The sequence below is a fragment of the Aspergillus sydowii genome (genome assembly GCF_001890705.1).
Source record: "Aspergillus sydowii CBS 593.65 unplaced genomic scaffold ASPSYscaffold_2, whole genome shotgun sequence".
Classification (NCBI taxonomy): Eukaryota; Fungi; Ascomycota; class Eurotiomycetes; order Eurotiales; family Aspergillaceae; genus Aspergillus; species Aspergillus sydowii.
The window spans coordinates 3039558-3061047 of NW_024467860.1; the positions used below are offsets into that span (position 1 = coordinate 3039558).

Consider the following 21490-nt stretch of genomic DNA (forward strand, 5'->3'; position numbering starts at 1 on the left):
GGAAATAGCATGCTCTATTAAATAATAAAATTGTACAGTTTTTGGGTTTGAGGTTGGTCAATATTAACCAGTACTAAATCGTACACCAGAGGAAGAACAAGGATATAACACCGTCCTAAAAAAATTTCTTTTTTCGCCGTTACGCCATGCTGCCCAATGCCTATTTTCTTTTCTTTCTTTGTTTCCTTCCCTCTCTCAACTCGTCGTTCGTCCCCCCAGCAATAATGCAGAGAATTCGAATTTGGACTTATCCAGCTTAAATGACCCATCGGTAACTTGCATAACGCCCTGCAGTCTCACTCCGCCGGATGATCTTCACAACCTGTCCGCGCCTCAACCCCAAATACCTAGCGACAGGATCCGACACCTGCATTCTCGGCAACTGCGACTCCTTCAGGCGGTACCGCTGTAACAGACGGGCCTTCTCCTCTGGGCTCAAAAGGACGTGTTTCGGGACAAGCTCGTGCCGCGTGATGTTAACCAGAAGATCCTGTTCCTGGAAATGCTCGCAGATGCGGCCGGGAATGCCGCTGAGAAGACGGACAGCGGAAGGGGAAATGGGCGTTTTGGTGATGAAAATGCCCGTGTGGAAGTTGCCCTCATCGACGGTGTGGTTGAAGGAGCGCACTTGCTTGGTACCGACGCCGCTGTCATCGGGGCAGAATTCGATGTAGATTGTGCCACAGTCCGCTTGGGGCTCGCGGTTGGACGGTGTGGGGAGCGGCGTGTATTTCGCCTTCATGGCTTCGGTCGGGCGGGCTTGGATCTTTAGCTTTTCGCGGCTGTTTGCGGCGCCTCGTTAGATATCCTGTGAGCCTAGATTGCAATCAAGATGTGCGCACCTGGGGTATCCTTTCTCATCCACATATTTCTGTTTGAACTCGTCGAGCTTGATTTGGACTTCTTCGTCTGTAACTTCGTAGCCCTGTGCCGTAAATTTAACGTTAGAGAATTGCGACCGCACCGAAGCGATTGTAACGACGAGAACAAAAACGTACGCGGTCCCGCAGCATCTCAAAGACCGTTCGCCAAGTGCGCCAGACTCGGGTGGTCTCGCGGTCGCCCTCGTCGGAGCCGACATTAGTGTAATCTTCGTCCATGGCCGCGGAGATGAAGGTAGACGATGCGGATAAAAGAGCGAGCGAGCGAGTGAGTTGTGGGTGAGGAAAAAGAGAAGCTGGGGGGTCGGTGAATGAATCTTGAAGGCAAGTGAGGGAGTCGAAAAATCGGCGGACAGCGCTAAGAGCGCCAACGGTAAGCGCCGCCAATGAAAAGAATGCGCCAGAACGCAAAAGGCCAGAAAGATTCAATTCCACACTGCACTGTGCTGTTCTTTCTCCCCCCGTCCTCTCTTTTTCTACTGTTTTTATTTCTCTCTTTTCTATTCTTCCCTGCCTCTGGGATTTTTTCTCGGGGTTTTGTGCTCTTCCAATTTCCATTCGAGTCCGCTCTCTCGTCCTTCGCCCTTCTCCCCGCCCAACAATGGCCGCTGCGGTCAAGTCCGATGTGGCCTCTGAGCCCAAGGTGAGGCCTACTCGGCCTGATGAGGACACTTTCAAGGCCAATCTTGCCCAGGCCGAGAAGGAACACTCTGCTGTTCAGGAGAAACTGGTATGCGCCCTTATGAATCCAATTGTTTCCCACCCCCCGTCACACAATGCCCATTGGTCCCTGTCACGTGGCTGCCTATACTTGGTTACCTATACCCTCAATTGGGTTATTTTCTCGTTCGGTTTCAGTTCTCAGATATGTTTCAGATGCTAATTATATATACCAGAACCAAGTCAAGGCCAAGATCGAAACCGCCAAGCCCAACAACCAGGACTCGCCCGCCGCAAAGAGACAGCAGGAGCTCCGCGCTGAGCTGTCCTCCATTCGCCAGAAGCAGCAGGGATTCAAGGCCTCACGAACGAGCACCCAGGAGAAGATCAATGCCATTGATGCGACACTCAAGGCCCGCATTGCGGAGCAGAACAACTCCCGCACCCGCATGTCCTTCAAGAATGTCGAGGAGATGGACCGTGAAATTTCCCGTCTGGAGAAGCAGGTCGACTCTGGTACCCTCCGCCTGGTGGATGAGAAGAAGATCCTCGCCGACATCTCCAGCATGCGCAAGCAGCGCAAGAACTTCGCCAGCCTCGACGATGCGCAGAAGGTGATCAACGACCTCAAGGCCCAGATTGCTACCCTCAAGAAGACTCTCGACAACCCCGAGGCCAAGGCTCTGAGCGACAAGTACACGGAGATCCAGAAGGAGCTCGATGCGATCAAGGCGGAGCAGGATGGTGTCTTTAAGAACCTGAATGCGCTGCGTGACGAGCGCACCAAGCTCCACGGTGAGCAGCAGACGAAATGGGCTGCCATCCGTGAGGTCAAGGACAACTACTACAAGGCCCGCAAGGCCTACAAGGAGTACGAGGATGAGGCCTGGAGAATCCGCCGGGAGAAGCAAAAGGCTCAGCGTGAGGCTTTCGAACGCGAGAAGAAGCGCAAGGTTGCCGACAAGAAGCTGGAAGAGGCCTCTCGCCCTGCTTACACCGATGAAATCATGGTCGCTCAGGGCCTTATCCGTCACTTCAACCCGGCCTACGACTTCGCCGCCCTTGGCCTCAGCGAAAAGAAGGACGAATCCCCCGCTTTCCGCGCCGAGGTTGGCCGCAAGGTCGATGACTCTGGCATGAAGGGCATGAAGGTGCTGAAGAAGGACGAGGATGAATACTTTGTCGGCACCGGTGGAAAAAAGGGCAAGAAGGGTAAGAAGGGCAGCGCCAATGGCACCCCTGCTGCTGCCACGCCTACTACCGAGACCAAGTTCAACATGAACGTTGGTATCATTGAGGATTTCGCCAAGGTCAAGATCGATCCTCCTATGAACCAGTCCGACGTCCCAGCTGCGGTTGAGAAGCTTGCGGCCAAGATCACCGAATGGAAGAAGGATCAGGCCGCTAAGACTACCGAGGTACGACCTACTTTCATAAATATACGCTCATGATGCTAACGTTGTGTAGAACATCAACAAGGCCAAGGAAGAGATTGCCCGCCTTGACGCGGAAGAGAGCGCTGCCACCGAGACCAACGGCAAGACCGGTGAGAAGGACGCGGCTGCGGAGGCAGCCGACGACCTTCAGAAGGCCTCCCTGGAGGAAAAGGCTTAAACAGTTGTCTATAGAATCCTGCATAGCGTTGCACGTTGCCCTTGACAGCATGAGAGACCCTCCAAAAGCCTTGCATCTAGCATTGTCACCATCCATATTCATATACTCATCATCGACCTACACACCTCTTCGACACCTCACTTCTATACCGGGTTTTTACCGGGCTTTCTTCATTTCCTTAACTTTTTTTTTTTTTTTTTTTTACTTTTTTTTGTTGACGATGACGCTCCGTCAAGCAATTGGTTCTTTGTTATTATATTCCTCTATGTAATTGAACTCCCCTCACTCTCCTTGAATGCGTGCGGAGAAGCAGGACTTTGAGCGAATTGTATGTATTGATCTGAGTTGGAAAGCAAGAAGCGATTGTCCAGGCATCTACCTATCCATATTCCATGTTATTCCATTAACTCCGAGGGCCGAGACCGCAACCCTGCAAAACCATGTGACCAGCCACCTGCAGTGGCTGTGCAGAAAAGGAGGCGCTCCGACTGGCGAACTGCCACTCTGCTCCCGTTGGACTCGTCAGCGCCGCAGTAATGTTCAGGCTGAGTAGAAAGTGAATATATTATTATCGGTGGATGGCGACTTTAGACCAAGTGAACAGCGCTGCCTAGACCGATCCGTGGCGCCAAGTGAAGGCGGATTGCGCATTTTGTCTTTTTTCTTAAGCGCTGGCATCTCGGCTCCTTCGCTCTTCCTCCGTCTTCCCCTCCTCTCCATAATCTTTCTGTCCCTCTGGCTTTCTATCAATAGTATACAAAAGATTGAGCTCTCCGCTTCATTCCTTCTCTCCATCCAAGACTCGAGCCACGATAGCAGTGCCCGCTAGAAACAACCCGAAATCCAATCTCGGCGTCTAGCCTCACCTCCTTGCGCCTGCTCCCAACAATTTCTCAACCTCCTCCGTTTCACCACTTCCGCCACCTACAACTCTCCACGCTTCCTCTAACGTCTCCCAAAATGTCCTACAATAAGCCGGTACGTCTCCGCCCTCGGATATTCCTCTAAACACCAGGCTAACATCCATCCAGGACGGTCCGCCTCCTTCCTACCCTGCTCCGGTCCACGACCCCTACGGCCAGCCCACTCCTCCGCCCGGCGCTTCGCATGACTACTACGCTGGCTCTCCTCCCCCGCAAGGTTATGGATCTCCTCCGCCACAGGGATACGGATACCCTCAGCAGGGCGGATACCCACCACAGCAACAACCGATGTACTATCCCCCTCAGCAGGGCTACCCGCAACAGCCGGGGTATTATGCTGACGACCGCGGCCGTGGCGGTGGTTCCGGCGGGGGTATCTGCGCTGGTATTCTAGCGGCTATGGCCTGCTGCTGCTGTTTGGATATTCTGTTCTAGATGCCGGGCGTCGCATCTTGAAGATGAGGTTATTCGGAGGTTGTTGATCGGGGCTGTTTGTTGTGTCGCGTGCTTCTCTCGCTTGGCTTCGCGCATCCCCTTGCAGAGTCTGTCTTTCCGCTCGCTGCTTTAAGTTGCTTTCGCTCTTCGGTCTTGTTCGGCGCATGACATGGGATTTTACTGGGCATGAATCGTGGTTCTTTTACTGGATTTTTCAATCTGTCTGCTGACTGACTCATTAATATCGATATCCTTTGTATTCTTCTGTCTGAAGACTACCTTACTCTACCTATTACGTCCGTAAGCAGGGCTCATAATTGGGCCGTACAATCCTCCATATCATTATCATTAACAATCATATCGTAATGGTATCATCCTTAACATCAAAAAAGCAGAAAACTCGTCAAGCCATGCATACCCGTAAGTATAGAAGGAAACCCATCCATCCACAATCCAAATAAGAAAAAGTGGAGAGAAAGAAAAATAATCAATCAAGACCGTTCACTAAACTCGCTCCCACCACCATAAGCCATCGGATCCACCCCCCTCACCCCTCCACCTCGATGCCTTCGATACCGATCACTCCTCGTCCTCGACGAACTCCTACTACTCCGACTCCTAGACCGATACCTCGAACTCGGCGGCGGATCAATCACGCTCTCCTCCTCTTCAACCTCCACAACCCCACCCCCATCCCCATCCGTCCGCGACCGACTCGTCAAACTCTCCTCGACAATAACCTCATCGTCCCTGCGCCGCCGACCAGGCGCATACCCGTAGCGCGATCGCGGGCCCGGGCCGCGGTTGCGGAACCCCACGTCCACGATCTCGGACGGGGTCGTCGATGTAGCGCCGATTGTGGATGCGCTGAAGCGCCGCCCGGATGTGAGGCTGAGATAGAGCAGGTAGAGAAGAAGGAGGAAGCCGGCGACGGCGCCGAGGGTTGCACCGACGATTACGCCCGGGTTGGGCGGGTTGGAGGTGCGGCCGTAGGTGGAGGGGATGGAGATGGAGTTGTGGGTGATGTGGGTTGCTGTTTCGGTGTCGGCGGCGCGGGGTTTTATTTGAGGGATGATGCTGGTGTCGGTGTCGGTGTCGAGGTTGAAGTTGTCATTTTTGTTGTCGAGAGGGGGGTCGGGGTTGAGGTTCAGATTAAGTGGTGGAGGCGGCATTCTTGGAGGTGTACCGGTAGACCGGTGTTTTGGATAGTAAATAAGTTAGGGCTTGTTTTGTTGCTTTCACACGTTATGGAGCTGTAGAGTGGTAATGGTGCATGGTTTTTTCGGGTATTTTTGCGATCGGGATTATTGGAATTCAGGCACTTGAGCGATGTCCAGGTTGATTTAGGGGAGAGGTTGGATTTATGCGGTGGTGGTGGTTTTCTGTTGTTTTATTCGGTGGCTGGGATGGACCCCTGCACTGCTGGCTGCACGCCGTCATTGTTTTGCTCCATGATCTACAAAGAACAACACCAAAGTATATTTATTATGTCTCATATCTGAAAATCCAAGACAAATAAACACAGTATGCCTATTTAATAGACCCCCTTCCTTGGACGATACCGCTCTAGTTCCACCAAATCAACATCCAACGTCGTCCTCACCGGCTGTCCATGGCTCAACTCGAAACTATCCAGCCTCGCGCCCTCGTTCTCCTGCGCCCACAGCGTCACCGCAACCCAGTTTGTCCCTTTGTAATTCAAAATTCCCTCCGGGACAGGGAATTTTGTCTGCGGGCCTATAGTGTTCACATACTTGCCATACTGCCACCCGTTCACATACAGCTGCACTCTATACGCCGGCGCCGGGGTCGTGCTGTTCGCAAAGTTAAAGAAAATCGGCACGTCCCAGCCGCGCGGGATATCAAGATCAAATGAAGCGGAGTAGAATCCGATTCCTGCCTGCTTCAATCCGTCAAGCGGAGATGCCGATTCCCATTTCTGGGTGTGCGAGCCTGAGCCGGAAGGAGGGTAGGGCTGGTGGAATCCATGCCGTTCAACGTAGAGCCCGCCCTCGTTTAACGGGCCGCGCGATTTATCTGCGTAGTCCTCGCCGCCGAGATTGCCGGTTAATTTCCAGGTGATGGCGCTGGCGTTGTGGCCTGAGAGTTTGTAGTTGAGGATCCCGCGGGGCTTCTTCATCTCGTCCTCGCCGACGATCCAGTTCTCGTTTAGGCCCATGTTGTCGATGACGACTGTGAAGACGTACTCCTTCCCTGGGGTCAACGACGAGGGCAGGGTGTATGTTGCATTGTGGTCTTGGTAGTCGTTATCGCCTGTCCAGGAACCTAGGTATGTCCCGCTGAGCCAGACGGAGGAGCCAAACGCCTGTCCGCCCTGGGTTTGGATGGAGAAGTTGCTCTCCTTGCCATTTGCGGTGAAGCGACCACGGAAGAGAAGGTATCCGGCGTGGAAGCCGTAGTCGCTTGCATAGAGGGATGTCGGGGTCTTGAGAGGGTAGATTGAATTTTTGGTGGGCAGGTCTGCGTCAGGCCAGTCGGAGTCATCATAATCCGCTTCGACTTCTGGGAGGGTGTCGAGGTACTGCCAGTCCAAATTCTTGAGGCTGGGCAGGGTTATCTCTGGAGCTGAGTATTGGATCTCTGTCTTCCAGATACCGTTCTTGTCGACGGTATGATGCGCTTCCTTGCCGTTGATAAATAGAGCCTTTGCTGTTTTCGGTGCACCAATTACTTCGATAGGCGTGGTGGCGTTGAAGTCAGCAACAAGGTGCAGGCCGTGGCCCTTAACAAAGGCATTGCGAATGAGGTATCCAGCTTTAACGATGATGGATGCAGCAATTGCCTTCTCCGTGCCATAAGGAATGCTAGTCTCTGTACCAAGCTGCGGCACCCAGTAATTGTACGCAGAGTTCCGATCTATATATTGTCAGTCTCTGTAGAAATGATTGTCTGGATAACATACCAAGAAGGATTATTTTCAGGTCACCGACCTGGATGATACGCCTGTCAGGCTCGACGTCCCAAGAAACCACCACAGCGTTGCGGATTTGTTTAGAAGAAATTCCCGACTTAGGTCCCTCAAGAGATTTCACGTTTGCTTTCACAGAGACAGCCAATTCATGATGCTCGCCTGGCCCACCGTACAAGACGAGGACCTTGCTGTCGTGAAACTCCTTCCACGTGAGAACTTCGGCAGTTGAGTAGAGGATATTAGTCCCAGCAACTTCATAATCAGTAACATGAACTTTCGAGTCACGCCCGTTAAGTACCAACGACCCCCCGAGCTGGGGAATCGTGACATGCCCGGCACTGGTTGGGAGTCGGAGCTTATACGGGGTAGACTCCTGGCTGCTGTAGTCGCTGTGACGAAGCACGAAGAATGATCCCGTGTCGTTTCCAATCAAGGGTGTCACAGTAAGGGCCGCTGTGTTGGTGTATGTTGTGTTGGTCAAGTTGCCTGGCGTAGCTAGGAGGTATGACGGGGACGATTTGATGAAGTTTCCAAGCAGTTTCAGCTCGCTGTACTTTTCTCGATAAATTTCTCGTGTCTCGGTGATTGGTGATCCGTAGTCATAGGAGGTATAACCCCCTGGATGGCCCAGGTTGCCCCAGTTGGTTCCGCCAAAGGTCTGGAGTGTTAGCCGAGTCAGTCGTACGGGGGAAGTATGCCAGCTCACCATGTACAACGAAAGAATGCCGACTCCAAAGCTAAAGGTATTCTTATAGAATACTCTTTCAAACTCGTGGCCCACGAGGGCAGCGCATTTCTCGAATCCAGGGCCACCCCATGGGTCGAAAGCACCGGCTTGGTACTGTGATCGTTAGGTTTTTCCTCGTATAAGTGACAAAGCAAACTCACCTCGACAAGCGAGTAGGGTGTCGACGGGCTCATCTCAAGATGTAAGTCGCGGTAGTCGGTTGGCAAATTGCCCTCGGGCCATATATCGGGGTTCGTCTGTAATCGTTAGCTGAGGACCTATTACCTAGCGATATACATACACAGTCAAAGCCAATCCTATCAACGGTTAGTTCAATGGCACTGCAATGCCAAAATTAAACAAGACTTACGGATAGTTGTCATGCCCATAAATATCGGCAGCCCCCTTCCCAGTTCCCGGAGCATTGTGACCACCCGGATAAGCATCATTGCTAATTGTCGGCACTACGATCCCAGCCCTGCGAGCTTGGTCGATGACATACTGGAAGTACTCCGCGTCGGGGAATTCTGCCCCACAGCAGCCACCGCTATACTCGTTTTCAGGCTGGTAGAGGATCACCGGTCCGCCATTTGTGATCTGGTACTTGGCAATAAGCGCGCCAATGTGAGACACATAGCTGGAATTAGGTGAGTACATAAACAAGCTATCAAGCCCAAAGTGTCTAACTTACTTCTCAGTAGCGTCCAGAAAGCTCTTATCCGGCGACCGGAGCGTTCCGTTGACTCTCTGCAGCCAGCCCGGAAACCCACCCCCAGAAGCCTCTGCGTTGATGTATGGACCCGGGCGAGTAATCAGGTAAATACCCAGCTCAGCAGCGACGTCAAAGAACGGCTCCCATGCAAAGACGCCTTCAGCTCGGTACTCGCCAGGCTTTCCTTCAAGCAGGGCCCAATCGACATAGATTGAGACGCAGTTGAAGCCGAGGGCTTTGACTTTTTGCAGAATGTCCTTCCACAGCGAGGGGACTGGGAGTCTGCTGAGATCAGTACATGCGATCCACCGAAATAATACAAACCAAACGTGAGATTAAAACGGATAAATACCTCCATGGATGAATTTCTGCGGAAAAGAGCATGACCCTCTCGCCCTTGACGAAGATGGACTTGTCATCCCAGGTAACCTGTGCATTCAATCAGTCACACCAAACCATATCTCAAACAAAAGACAGCGCAGGCATACATATTTCTGCAAAAGATCGCGCTTCTCAGGATCTGGATGTTCGGTGATCGTGAAGCCATTGAGCTTATGCGTAAGTGAAGCACCGAAGGCCTGAGCTGCCAGCAAGGCAGTGGCACATACGGAGAGCAGCCTCATGATGGTAATAATTCCTGAGCTGATAAACACCAGAAGGCTAATTTCCAGAGGAAAGGCAATGACCTATTTATTCTTCATTTCTTTCACCCCCGCCTCATCCCCTCATGGCGAATTAATTGCGTGCGGCCACCCGGTCCCAATGATGCAAGACTAGTAATAGTAATCATAGTCGAGACCGGAGAAAATGGACTCGCGTCCAATGGCAAGTTGGAGTGCTTCATCTCGCTAAATTGTTCTCAAGCTCGGATAGACGAGACGGATGGAGATGAGGTCAGTCGATCGCGGGGGAATTTCTCCGCATCTCGTCACTCTCTCTCTCCTGTATACAAACATCCGCACTTCAAATAGGCCACCAGCAGTTATTCAATAATCATACTCAACGGGCAGTGTATTTTCTTCCAGTTTACGGCATCAGAATTTCCTCTGGTTTTGCAACGGCCACAACGCAATCTGCACAGTTGCCAACTGGGATTGACAGGGATGTAAATTTGCCAGGACCTAATTATCCGGTTGGGCGATTAATGCCGGGGTCCTCATGAAAGCAGTGATATTATCCGAGTTCTCCGAGGGACGCATTATCCTAGTACTTATGCAAACGCCTCACAACTCCGATGTTGGACGGGCGGAGTTCGTCCGCGCCTTTCGAGGGCAATATTGACACCTCAGGCGAGAACATCCGACGGGGAAGGAGCGATGCTTGATCGTGCCTTCTATAAGGGACTCATAAATAGGCAGGCTCCCATTTCAGCTTGGAAACTACCTCGCTACCTACGGGCCTACTTGTTACTAATTTTCCAGTGCCCAAAATCGTAACCAAAATCGTATGCTTTTCTCGGTATATGCTAACCCTAAAGAAGAATTATACAGTAGTATTGAAGCGGTCCTCTTCCTCGTTCGCCTGCGTGTATGTTTCCCGTGTATCCATATGCTCCTGCTCATCCTCGCCAAGGGCGGTGTTCTCTTCCTTGATTGCCTCTTCCTCCGTTGCGATGGCTTCCACAGCAGCATCAGAACCCTTGGCTTCGGCCTCCGTGCGCTTCTGCGTCGTGTTCATTACCGGGGTGGTATCGTTGAAGATCCGAAGAAGCAATGCACGGCGGTCTTCCTTAGGAAGCATGAGGTTGACGGAGTGCAGAGATCGCCAGAGCGGGAGAACCATTCGTTCACTGTGCAAGTCAGCAAAAATCAGGCAAATATTGAAGGAGACATTTACGAGACATACCTGAATTTGTCATCACCTTCCGGGTTGATGTAGATGATACTACATCCCATAGGGATGTCCCTCACGCGCTCACCAATCTCGCCGAGATTCTGCCAGCCTCCGCCGTCGACCTTGGGGAACATCTCCACAAGGAGTTTCCGGAAGGTCTCCTTCTGGGTCAGAGTGACTGCCCTAGAAGGCCCGATCCAGGGCTCGACCATTCGCAGACCATCAGTCTGGATGCGCCACCGGCACACATCAAGACGCTGTGCATCCTGCTTCACGAACATCTTAACACCGCAGTGGACGAACTTGATACCCCCGCCCTGGTTGGCGACTAGGATATCCCGAGCGAGAGCGCTGGTGTAGTAGACCGTCCTTGAGGGGTTCGCTTCGACATTGCGAACCATGAACCGATCACGAGGGAAGCGGTCTGAAATCTCGAAGAACTTGAAGATCGGAAGAAGTTCTGGGTGGTTGGGATCCAGGTATCTAAAAGGCTCCTCAATGGGCTGCCCGGGTTTCCGCTTCTGGAGGGGCTTGGGTTGAGACTCCGGGGCTGACGACACCTGCGGTGTATCTGAAGGTCCAGGAGTGGGAATGGCATCGGAGGTTTCTGTGGCCTCGGCCTCCTGGGCAGGTGGGGGTTGGTGGATAGGGCGATCTCCGATTACGACTTCGGTGCCGTCATCGAGCTTTGTCTTCTTAACAGGAAGTGATTCATCTAGGCCGTCGGCACTCCTCTTAAGGTCGGAAGCAGAGTATGGTATTTGGTGGGTAGCTTCGGCGACGGATGCATTCTTTTCCTTCTCCAATTCCGCCTGCTTGTCGTGAGGTACAAGGTCGTCCAGAGCGTCTATCTTCTCGAGGGGCTCTCCGGTTCCGTTCTTCTGCTTGGCTTCAAGTTCCTCGGTAAGAGCAGCCACGGTGCCCTTGGGGATCACCTTGGATGAATCCTCTGGCTTGGCGCGAATCTCAGACTGCTTCTCCAGGACTGTGATGAAGAAACCACCAGTGTTCTGCAGGTGAGGATAAATGCGCATACATCTCTCGAGTGGCATCTCGCTGGATGGCGGGAACATGCCCTCTGCGATTCGACCAAGACCAGCAATGCCTGATTCCGCCCTCTTCTCCTCGATCTCTCCCCAGTTGTTCCACAAACGGCTCTCGCGGTCCATAACCTTCCATGACTTCAACCCAGGAACTCTCTTCAGGCCTGGCAGCGCATTGCTGCAATCAATGATTTTGACCTTCTCCGTACCACCACAGCGTTCAATGGCACTCGCGACAACAGCCTCGTTTTCAATCGGGTTCATACTACATGTAGAGTATACCACACGGCCGCCGACCTTCAGCATCTGTAGGGCACGTACAAGAATCCGAACTTGGGTAGCGTGCAGGCCAACAGCGTTCATAGGAGTCCAGTCCTTCCAAACACCGTAGTTCTTTCTTGCCGTTCCATCACCAGTGCAGGGCACATCTGCAAGGATGCGGTCGAACTTAAGGTATCGGTTCGGGGAAGTCTTTCCGTCGGCGCTAGGCTTAGACGGAAGTTTGATAGAGGGGTACATCGTGGCGTCGTGGTTCGTTACGATAAGGTTCGGGGAGCTAAGGCGCTTCATCTGGTGGATCAACATGTGCGCACGCTTGTGGTCGCTGTCATTGGCAATGAGCAAGCCAGTCGTCCGGCCATCATCGTCAAGCCCCTCAGGTCCAGCAGGCTCCGGCCCGACGGTTCCTTCCTTGACTTGCTTGGAAACCTCGAGCATCGCATCCTCCTCACCGGCGTGCACCATCTCCATGAGCTGCGCAGACTTACTACCGGGGGCAGCGCACATGTCCAAGACCGTCATACCAGGGCGCAGGTCCATGAGAAGCGGAGGAATCATGCTGACAACCTCTTGTCTGCTAATATTTCCCACATCGGTCTCGGCAACGAGGAATTTCTGGAACGAGGCGAACGGTGCAAAGCGGCGGATCACCTGCTTGGGGGTCGTCATCGACCACGCCAGTCCTTCAGGGTACCATTCCACCGGGCGAGGGGGCTCGACGTTGTTGCCCTCATACTGAACGGCAGTAATTTCGGGAATATAGTAGTCCTTCAGTCGTTCCTGGACAGAAAGCGCATGGCTTCAAAGAAAAAAAAAACTAGTTAGCGCCGGTCCAAACCTGAATGCGAAAGAATATGCATACCCCTTTGAGCCCGTGAAACGGAAGCTATTAGGAAGATCCTTCCTGAGAGTTTCCCAGAAAATCTCACGCTCTTCCTCAGGAATAAATCCTTGCACATTGTAGTAATTCTCGAGCTTCGCGTTGGCCCTTGGCAGGTCTTGCCAGTTTTGACGCTGGCCGCCGCCGCCGCCACCACCTTTACCACCCTTATTGAACTGCAGCAGAACATCAACACTTGAAAAGAGATCAATTGGCTTGTACATCAACTAACCTTCTTCTTATCGCGCTTACCCATGGCTAAAATCGAAAATCAGGCCTTACAGGAACTGGAATCGGAGCGAGGCGTATCTCGGGGAATTTTTGAGCTTCCCAAAAGGGAACATTGTTCTTCCGTGGTCTGGCCGCCTCCCCGCTGCTGGCTATGTAATCTAAATATCCTTATCACATGACATGCTTTCCCTTTCTGGAAGGTTAGGTATACTACCTAGGTCTTCGTCCACTCGAAAAGAAGAGCAGTTCCAATATTTACAATTCTGTCTTCTTGTCCTCCAGGTGGAATCAAATAAAGATTATTGTGAGTTTTGGAGTTGTGTTCTCGCTTTTTGCCGTTTGGCTCACTACCCAGTTACCTACCCCGATACCTTCTTTTTATATTTATCTGGACACTGAAGACGTAGTTTTCGATAGCAGATTTTCGGATAACTAGGCACTCAGTAACTTTGCCATTTCCACTCTATATTATTATAACCCGTCTCTCAGAGTCTTGCTTATCTTAGTCCTTTCCGTTCTTTGAAGCACTGCTGTATGTTGACCGGATAGTCATGTGATTAGGGCTAACTGTGGTCAATGCGAGAGGCTCAGCCAGGGGACATACAAAGTTATGAATACCAGAAAAGGTATACATATATTATGCGGCCAATGTATCGGTTGTCATCCATAGATCCAGACAATTCTTATACATATCTCATGTCAAGAAGAGCCCGGCTTTATGCTGCGATTAAAAGATTCCCGTGCATGACTGCGTGGCAGTACCTGTCACTGCCTCCCTTGAAATAATATTATGGGTATAGTTCATAGACCTCGTCTGACCGGTGCCTGTTTAGGATTCTTATATCACCCGGCACCTAGGACATTATTGCCTGCCCTCCAATAAATTATATCACCGGCGCTATCCACCTACCGCGGTCGATCGTCATTATCGTATTATCTTGATCAGGAGACTTGACGTTCTTGAGTCTATTGAACCCAATAGACTCCAAAGCAAAGATAACACTTCAATAAGTTAGCATCAATCCCAATAGAAACAAAATGACATACTCATGATTATCAGCCCTACACTCAAACACAACCGTATTTGTCCTCAGATCGTAAAGCCAGCAATGGTGGACCAACGAACTCATGCATCGTTTCAAGTGCGTCGGCTCCAGAAATTCCTCCTCTCCAATAAAACATCTCACCCCACGATCAAAATCGTCCGCGTGGTCGAGGAACCGACTAACAGGGTCTTCCAAAACCCAGAATAACTCAAAGTACCCCATTGGGTGAGAGTCCCAGCATACTAACACTGGGAAGGAATTCTGGGCGCGCATTCGCTCCTCGAGAAAGTTAGACTGCTCAACGATTGATTTGCGGCGCGGGAGCGCTGTATCCGGCGGTCGCTTTTGGACCCAGTCATAGACAAGCTGGAGGTCATTAGAGAGTTCGGAGTCCAGGCAGAGGTTTGGACCCGAATTGCTCCGCTCGCTTGATGTTGATGGATGTCTGTGGAGGGCGTTTGTCGTCGGGAGCACAGGGACGCGGAAGGTTAGATATTCTCCCCCACTTGGGATCCAGCGGACGTAGAAGACTTCGCCTTGGATATATGCCTTTGGGCGGCGTGGGTGACGGATGTGTCCTGTATGGATATACTCTAGAGGTTGTGGAGGGTAGTAGGGGGGAAGGAATGTGCCGGCCGTGTGTGGACCAGCGCCGAAAGGGAAGCCTACTCCCAGAGAGTCGAGAGAGCCGGCGGGCCCAGGGTAGACCTGGCCCGGTTCTGGCATGACGGAGCTGATGCTGAAGAGATGAGTCCGAGGGTCCAGTTGCCAGAAGGCCTTCTGGGTGATGAACATATTTGGTTTGGAGTTGACTGAGGTGTCCCTGCTGGCGACCATTCCCAAGCGCTCGATCTTTATCATTTGATCTTTTCGGGACAGAATTCCCAGGGGTTGGATGTTTAGGAGCCATTCCTTTGTCCTCGGGCCTGCATTGGAGGTACTATGAGGGCCCGGCTTGGACGATGTAGGATCCGGTTCCTGGAAATACCAAGAGAAGGTGACCCATAAGACCATCGCGACCAGCCTTGTGGGTGCGCTGCTCGGTTTGAGGTCCTTACAGGAAGGCAACGATAACGATGAGATGTATAGTGCGTCGCAATTCAGAGAGGGAACGGTGAACGGGCGCGAGCCGGACTCTCTGGCGTTTTCAAAATGGTAATCGGGCCCCTCCTTCGTCGATAGGCAGACAATCCATTCTGGCGGGAAGGAGCCATATTCCTCGTGGGATTTTGCCTGGAATTTGAACCCTCCAAAAACTGGAGTCACGCCCACTACAATGCCATTCGGGAGATAGCAGCAGTCGTTCTTCATTTTCGGGCATTGGTGGCCTGGTGGAAGACAGTTTCGCGTGCATATACGCAAGTCAAACTAACCCGTGAGCTCTGTTGTGTTAATGTTGTAAATTGTTCGGTCAGTTTGACGTCAAGTTTCTAGCAACCCGCCATCCAGGGTACAGCAGCCCCAAAGCGTCATGGGCTTATCCGTTTTCGATGGAATTGGACCAGAATCTGGTACTAATACCCCGCACCTGAATAAGTTGGTGTTCCAGCGATCTGCTGTAGTGCCTTTTAGAGTGTTGGATATACTCGACCATCCATGGAACCATCTTCCAGCCTCGGCAAGATGTCTGAAGTCGTTATAAAGCATTGGACCTTGCAAGAGCATTGCAGCAGGCAAGGAGGACAAGAGTCTGAAAGTGGAGGGTCGAGTCCAGCTGGGAGTTGCTGTTTAAAGAAGGCACGATCGACCGCTGGCTCCTTCTCAATCAGTCGATTCCTGCGCCCTCACTGGACTTGCATTCGCTCAGAAAACTTCCACAACTGGCCAACTGGCCAACGACCCTCATCCTCGTAAACCGTGATCGTCCCGTTCCTCCACATAAAAAAAGAGTTAAAAACGATAAAAAAAGACCAATGCTCGTATTCTAACGCGGATCGCCCTGAACGGGCCAGCCGCGTTGAAGATTCGACCATCACATTCCCTAATACGAGCCATGGCATGAAACTATCGCCCCTCCAAGCAAGACCCTTGTCTATCCTCATCTGTCCGCTCGTGTTTGCTTTCAGCCTCACCCAAAATCCTGCCCCTGCCGTCCTCAGGGTTTCGTATTCCTCCCATCGCCTCACGCTTGGCTTTGGTGGGTTTCTCTGCAGGTCTCCGATGTCCCACCTGCCATTGGAGAGCCGTGATGTTTGTTGTTTGTGAGCTGAGCGATGATCATTGAGGAATGCTTGCCTTAAAATCCTCCCTCCCCCTTCTTGTCCGAATTTTCTGTTCTGGTTTTGAGATCTTCTGTTCAACTCGGTCTTCTCTTCTTATCAAGGCACATCCACATTCAAATATATCGCTAAAATGTCGAACGAATGGAGCAACTCTATCTGGGACTGCTGCAGCCCTGCCAAAACATGTGCGCCCTCTGGTCCTTATGCGAATCTCCAGAAATCCTAACATCCCACCTTCTCTTCTAGGCATGCTTGGCTGGTGCTGCGCCTGTTTCATGTACGGTCGAACCTCTGAGCGCCTTGAAGATCCCGCGCTCAAGGAAGGCTCCTACGTTAACGGAGACGTATGTTACCATTGCTCCATGCCCGCATATCTAGTACTAAACATCACCCAGTGCTGCCTCTTCGTCCTTGCCGGTTACTGCGGTCTCAGCTGGGTCCTCATGATGATGAAGCGCCGCGACCTGCGCGAGAAGTTCGGCATCAAGGGTTCAGTCGGCGAAGACTGCATCCTCTCCTGTTGCTGCCCCTGCTGCACCCTCGTTCAGCAGGAGAAGGAACTCGACGCCCAGGCCAGCCGCTTCCAGGCTGCGTCCGGGTACGAGGCTCCTGCAGCTATGGCTTACCCTCCGAAATAAATGACACACGCCTTAAAAATGAAGCGCTTTGATTTTTATTATGCGATATACCATTTGGGATTTTGTTTTGATTCCCTTTGTTTTGCGACACCGGTCTACCATGCCCGCGGCGGGGCTGTGGTGGGGGCACTCTTTTTTACTGGATTTCCTTGTGTATCTATCTAGTTGATTGGCTGACTATGTCCTGTATGCGGATAATAACCTAATTCTAATGTCTCCAGACATTGTCTTCAATATCGTGCGAACTTGTATCGTAGATCGTATTGTGGCTTGACTTGGACTCTGACCCAATGGCCCGAGTTAGGGCTTCAGGACTGGATGAACTCCAACCTTGTCAACTCAGTTTTTGGACTATTTGGTGAGATACTACTACAGCAATAACCCATTTATTGAACTGATATAGTACGATATAAGTATGTATGTATTAAATATTTATGTACTGTACCGAAGTACTCAAATGGATATACTCCCGTAATCCCCAAAATAACCAACCTATTCCAAACGCCATCGCTAAAATGCGAAAACAACCCAACGGAACACCGAACATAGCCTAGACTAGATAACCTAAATAATAAACCGAGCAGGACTGAACTGGACTGAACTGAACTATTCGTACACCGAACAAGAGCCGTATAAGTCATGGTAATAATAATATAATAACAATGCGCGAGAACCATCATGAGTTCCGCGAAAATGATCCCCCTACATCCTGGAGCTCGAATTCGTCCACGTTTTCGTGGATCGTCGCTGATTGAGATTGGGTCCGTAATGAGGATACAGGTGAATCGGTGGTATCGCTGAAATGCACACTTGAGCGGCGTCGGCCCTGTTGGGAGCTGCGTCGGAGACCACCGGGGCGTGGAGGGCTGAGTATTGAAGGTGGGAGATGTTGTGAGGGTGAGGTTGTTAAAGGGGATATGTCGCCTGAAGGTGAGACAAGCCCTCTTATATCTTGGAGGGCGAGGACAGGGTTGTTCGGGTTGCGGGTTGTTTGGGACTGCGGCGAAAGGGTGTTGCTGGGGGTGGTGCTGTGGTGGCTGGTTGATGGGGGCGTAGACTGAGTGAGAAGTCCGCCGACATCGAAGATTGGAACTTGATCGGGGGAATCCTCGGGTTGGTCGTGGGTGGTTGTGTTTGAGCGGAGGTATTCGTGCGGACTGACCTTCATGTCAAGGCTGTTGCTTGTAGACGACTGGTCATCGAAGGTGGTTGTTTGTTTGCTGAAGGACCAGTTGGGGTCTACCAGGCCTCCAGTAACGACGGGGGCCGGGCGTGGTTCGGCATGATCACGGGGGTAGAGTTCGGGATCGAGACGGAAGCCCAGATCGCGAGTGAGGTCGGAGTCACTGCCCCATTGGTGATTCGTGATGGTTGCACGGCGAGTAGAGCTATGGTCTAGGCTCTCGTTGACGGAAGCGGAGCCCAGGGTCTTTTTGTACTTGACTTTCTTCACACCCTTGTCTCTGACGAATGAGCTAATGACTACTACATTCGAAACTGCAGTAGCGGCTAATATCTCCAGGGAGGCTAAAAGTGATCGATACTGTTGGGTGCCTTTGTGCTGTATCACAGCCGGTACTCGGTAGCTGGTGATTGCAACCAATATCAACGATAGGGCAAAGAGAGTGACAAGAGCGAGTTTCCGCCTCGCCGACATGTTTGATCGCATGATGAGAGGAATTGGATAAGCAACAAGGAGGAGATCGGTGACGATGTCGCAGGCGCCCATTGTGATGACGTTGGCATAGCCAGAGCGACACTTCGGACCGGGGTCGGGTACGACTTGCCAGTGGTGTGTAAATGGTTGACATTCGGCAAGCGTCGCGATAACTACTGCGAGTAGAGTTGAAGCTAGAAAGTAGTAGATGAAGATGAGGAAAACTCTAAGCGACCGTCGCCATGTCATTCCGGCTATCCGATGGAGGAATTCACAGACGGTGAGCTTGGCTGCCCAGATACTGTAACCAACAACTGTCAGCACTTGACCATCATCGGAACATTCTTGAGTGCAGTCTTACAAGAGTGCATAGAAGATACGGGCAGCGAGAACCAATCGACTCCCAATTTCCCTATGTCTAATCTGCTCGTCCGTCAAACCATCCACCTTTGTGTTGTTGGTACCCCAGATCAACACGACATGCACAAACGCCATCCTCGCCAGTAGAGGAATAATACTCGCCATCATGATTTTGTCTTCGCGGAAAAGACGCTCGATGCGAACATAGCGGCCACAGAGTCGAGTGACAATAATGGCAAGCGACACGCCCGTCGCCCACCAGCTCACCAAAAGTGTCGGATTGTCATCGAGTCTCGTCCGGATATCTGGGGGAACTTCCGAGTAGATTCCTCGTGGCTGAAGCAGCGATTGCATTGTGACGGCGGCTCGACGACCCCCCAGGCAGGGGCCAGCGAGAAGAAAACCCCAGATTCTATGAGACCTATTTTCGTAGAGAATATTGCAATAACTTTTGAAGTTGTGAGGGTTCTGCGGTCACATCGTAATTCATGACGACCCGTTTCCGGTGAATAGGCACGTGCCGGGCTTCAATCCACTGTGCGGGGGGTCAAGCTCTGCAGAATGCAGATACTGGAGAATGGCTGGGCGACGATCGTCGAGGTATCGCTGAAAAGCCGATCGGGCGACAGGAACTTACGAAACCAGGTACTGAAGATCTTGATCGGAGAAGCTTTGAGGTTAACAATACAAGGCAACAATACCCTTAACGGAAGGGCTCAACAACAAAGAGCTCGAGTGAGCAAGAGTTTCGAGGTTGCACAAAAAGGGGACCGTGGCTGGGGTTGGTCTTGGTATCTTTGCTGGCCAGGAAAAATAAATTATGATTGATGATTTCACCGCCGGTGTGACGTCGAAGCGCTTGGACGATGGAAATGGGCCATTACTCGTATTCCGCAGAGCGCTTGGACGAGACGTTGGACGGAAGCGAAGGAAGCCAGGAAACCCATCAGGACAGCGTTGTGAAGGAAGCAACTCTTCACCTTTATCGCAGAAACCATGGCTCGGCCTCCGCAGTGACAGATGTCACTCCCTCGCTGTCAGCAATAACAGCGTCGTTTAAGATTACGGCGAAAAGAGTGGCCACGGCGTACATCCGTCGAACCGCGATTGCCTCTTGATATTGGAGACGCCGCCAGGAGGGGAAAGGCGTTCCCCGGAAAGCGCCATTTTCCGACCAGGACAGGCATTTGCGGATTTGGCCCCCATTGATCGAGGACAAGACGAATGACAGGCCCGCGATGAGGCGAGCAGTGGATGCTTGGCTTCGGACTGGCGTTGGGTCGATTCACCGTTGGGCCAGCCAGAGAACGACGATAAACTTGGCCAATCGACAGGGCCAATCGCGACCCATTCATTTTGCTAGTGACTGGTCATTTACTGGCACGCTTAATCGTCGAGATCACTGATTCGGGGCTCATGCACTTCGCCATCACAGCAGATGTTCGCGAGCCAGCGTGATTCGCTGAGATAAGACCATGGACTCGGTGAATTGCTCACATGAATCGTGACTATTACGCTGCTGAGGTGGTTGGCAAGACCCCTGCCGACCTGATTGAATCCATGGATTCGCGAGAGTCAAGAGTCGAGTCGAGAGCCTGCGGGAGAAATGAGCCGACTGAGGAGACTGGCACGTGCTGCTCCCCAACACAACAGCTTCAACAACAAACAGCAACACAAACAACAACACGACCTCGCCGCCGAGGATTTCCGCTCCGGCTTGATATCGTCTATCTGCTTCCTCCAACTGGTCTTCGACCGATGTCACCCTGGCCCAAGCTCCTCCCGCCTAGGAAACCCCACACGAGACTCGCTATCTTCCGTTTCACGATCACCTCACTGCGTATACACTAACCTGCCCAGGTACATCAATATCCATTCAATGATGCCATCAGCACGTCAAGAGAAGCTCAAACAGCCGAAATCTTATCCCCTAATCTCGACCCCCTGCTCTGCTACCATCTATCCAAATTCGCATGTGACTGCCAAGAGAACATGGGTGTATAATATGGTGCAATATAGCGAGCGATAATTTCACCACAAAAACCTAAACCTCCTATTTCCTGCGAGATAACGAGAGCAAACCCATCCCAGCAGTTACATCTCGGAGCTTAGTCCTCCTCCTTAGGCGACTCGTCCACGGGTGTTTACGGTTCGATCGACCGGCCAGGCGTCTGGCGTTTGACAGATCTGTCATCTCGGAAAGCCAAGGGCGAATGACAGCCACGAGGGTCTCTGTCTATCTTAGCCCTGCCCTGCATTTCGGTGAGCTAAGGCCCCATATACCCGAAACGCGGGGGTTGGGCGGTGCTGGGAGGTAAGGTTAAGTTATAGAAGATACTTACTGCTTTGGGGAGACTAACCCCGTATCCGCAGTTTACCGGCTATCTGAGCGCTCGCAGCATGGGAATTCCGCTGAG

The 21490-nt window shown here is 51.9% G+C and overlaps 9 protein-coding genes across 9 annotated transcripts; 3 read left to right on the forward strand and 6 right to left on the reverse strand.

Annotated features, from left to right (window-relative positions):
• Positions 1-7: 7 nt before the first annotated feature.
• Positions 8-1337, reverse strand: ASPSYDRAFT_172070 (DNA-directed RNA polymerase core subunit RPB5). Its single transcript, XM_040843424.1, has 3 exons — positions 999-1337; positions 843-925; positions 8-782 (listed from the first exon to the last, which is right to left on the reverse strand). Exons 1-3 carry the CDS (start codon positions 1098-1100, stop codon positions 257-259), a joined length of 711 nt encoding a protein of 236 aa, XP_040706668.1. The 5' UTR covers positions 1101-1337; the 3' UTR covers positions 8-256.
• On the forward strand, positions 1318-3358 carry bfr1 (putative nuclear segregation protein (Bfr1)). Its single transcript, XM_040846305.1, has 3 exons — positions 1318-1611; positions 1778-2959; positions 3009-3358. Exons 1-3 carry the CDS (start codon positions 1483-1485, stop codon positions 3153-3155), a joined length of 1458 nt encoding a protein of 485 aa, XP_040706669.1. The 5' UTR covers positions 1318-1482; the 3' UTR covers positions 3156-3358.
• A 554-nt stretch (positions 3359-3912) lies between these two features.
• Positions 3913-4795, forward strand: ASPSYDRAFT_671763 (uncharacterized protein). The gene is made up of 2 exons (XM_040850380.1): positions 3913-4133; positions 4187-4795. Exons 1-2 carry the CDS (start codon positions 4116-4118, stop codon positions 4511-4513), a joined length of 345 nt encoding a protein of 114 aa, XP_040706670.1. The 5' UTR covers positions 3913-4115; the 3' UTR covers positions 4514-4795.
• A 209-nt stretch (positions 4796-5004) lies between these two features.
• On the reverse strand, positions 5005-5685 carry ASPSYDRAFT_55611 (uncharacterized protein; the record flags this gene model as incomplete). Its single annotated transcript, XM_040849067.1, has 1 exon — positions 5005-5685. The coding sequence occupies one exon, from the start codon at positions 5683-5685 to the stop codon at positions 5005-5007; it is 681 nt and encodes a 226-aa protein (XP_040706671.1).
• Positions 5686-6047: 362 nt separating this feature from the next.
• Positions 6048-9507, reverse strand: ASPSYDRAFT_143909 (glycoside hydrolase family 35 protein; the record flags this gene model as incomplete). Its single annotated transcript, XM_040841388.1, has 9 exons — positions 6048-7390; positions 7437-8103; positions 8152-8286; positions 8334-8429; positions 8474-8489; positions 8543-8809; positions 8864-9169; positions 9237-9313; positions 9373-9507. 9 exons carry the CDS (start codon positions 9505-9507, stop codon positions 6048-6050), a joined length of 3042 nt encoding a protein of 1013 aa, XP_040706672.1.
• A 798-nt stretch (positions 9508-10305) lies between these two features.
• Positions 10306-13261, reverse strand: ASPSYDRAFT_672100 (tRNA (cytosine-C5-)-methyltransferase). The gene is made up of 4 exons (XM_040850383.1): positions 13152-13261; positions 12902-13095; positions 10721-12838; positions 10306-10673 (listed from the first exon to the last, which is right to left on the reverse strand). Exons 1-4 carry the CDS (start codon positions 13173-13175, stop codon positions 10367-10369), a joined length of 2643 nt encoding a protein of 880 aa, XP_040706673.1. The 5' UTR covers positions 13176-13261; the 3' UTR covers positions 10306-10366.
• A 773-nt stretch (positions 13262-14034) lies between these two features.
• ASPSYDRAFT_55614 (GNAT family N-acetyltransferase) lies at positions 14035-15507 on the reverse strand (the record flags this gene model as incomplete). Its single annotated transcript, XM_040849068.1, has 2 exons — positions 14035-14152; positions 14198-15507. The coding sequence occupies 2 exons, from the start codon at positions 15505-15507 to the stop codon at positions 14035-14037; spliced, it is 1428 nt and encodes a 475-aa protein (XP_040706674.1).
• A 744-nt stretch (positions 15508-16251) lies between these two features.
• ASPSYDRAFT_41575 (PLAC8 family protein) lies at positions 16252-17279 on the forward strand. The gene is made up of 3 exons (XM_040846306.1): positions 16252-16603; positions 16665-16762; positions 16814-17279. Exons 1-3 carry the CDS (start codon positions 16549-16551, stop codon positions 17054-17056), a joined length of 396 nt encoding a protein of 131 aa, XP_040706675.1. The 5' UTR covers positions 16252-16548; the 3' UTR covers positions 17057-17279.
• A 453-nt stretch (positions 17280-17732) lies between these two features.
• On the reverse strand, positions 17733-19427 carry ASPSYDRAFT_142944 (putative integral membrane protein Pth11-like; the record flags this gene model as incomplete). Its single annotated transcript, XM_040841293.1, has 2 exons — positions 17733-19014; positions 19075-19427. The coding sequence occupies 2 exons, from the start codon at positions 19425-19427 to the stop codon at positions 17733-17735; spliced, it is 1635 nt and encodes a 544-aa protein (XP_040706676.1).
• Between the last annotated feature and the right edge of the window lie 2063 nt (positions 19428-21490).

What these genes read in the sequence shown, in the direction of transcription:
- ASPSYDRAFT_672100 (XM_040850383.1), bottom strand. Translation starts at nt 13,175, where the DNA reads ATGGGTAAGCGCGATAAGAAGAAG. An exon ending in GTAAGCGCGATAAGAAGAAG is followed by an intron (nt 13,096 to 13,151) that starts GTTAGTTGATGT and finishes GTTCTGCTGCAG; the next exon opens with TTCAATAAGGGTGGTAAAGG. An exon ending in CGTTTCACGGGCTCAAAGGG is followed by an intron (nt 12,839 to 12,901) that starts GTATGCATATTC and finishes TTTTCTTTGAAG; the next exon opens with CCATGCGCTTTCTGTCCAGG.
- bfr1 (XM_040846305.1), top strand. Translation starts at nt 1,483, where the DNA reads ATGGCCGCTGCGGTCAAGTCCGATGTGGCCTCTGAGCCCAAGGTGAGG. An exon ending in CTGCTGTTCAGGAGAAACTG is followed by an intron (nt 1,612 to 1,777) that starts GTATGCGCCCTT and finishes TATATATACCAG; the next exon opens with AACCAAGTCAAGGCCAAGAT. An exon ending in AGGCCGCTAAGACTACCGAG is followed by an intron (nt 2,960 to 3,008) that starts GTACGACCTACT and finishes AACGTTGTGTAG; the next exon opens with AACATCAACAAGGCCAAGGA.
- ASPSYDRAFT_172070 (XM_040843424.1), bottom strand. Translation starts at nt 1,100, where the DNA reads ATGGACGAAGATTACACTAATGTCGGCTCCGACGAGGGCGACCGCGAG. An exon ending in TTGAGATGCTGCGGGACCGC is followed by an intron (nt 926 to 998) that starts GTACGTTTTTGT and finishes TTTACGGCACAG; the next exon opens with GGCTACGAAGTTACAGACGA. An exon ending in GATGAGAAAGGATACCCCAG is followed by an intron (nt 783 to 842) that starts GTGCGCACATCT and finishes CGCCGCAAACAG; the next exon opens with CCGCGAAAAGCTAAAGATCC.
- ASPSYDRAFT_41575 (XM_040846306.1), top strand. Translation starts at nt 16,549, where the DNA reads ATGTCGAACGAATGGAGCAACTCTATCTGGGACTGCTGCAGCCCTGCC. An exon ending in CTGCAGCCCTGCCAAAACAT is followed by an intron (nt 16,604 to 16,664) that starts GTGCGCCCTCTG and finishes CTTCTCTTCTAG; the next exon opens with GCATGCTTGGCTGGTGCTGC. An exon ending in GCTCCTACGTTAACGGAGAC is followed by an intron (nt 16,763 to 16,813) that starts GTATGTTACCAT and finishes AACATCACCCAG; the next exon opens with TGCTGCCTCTTCGTCCTTGC.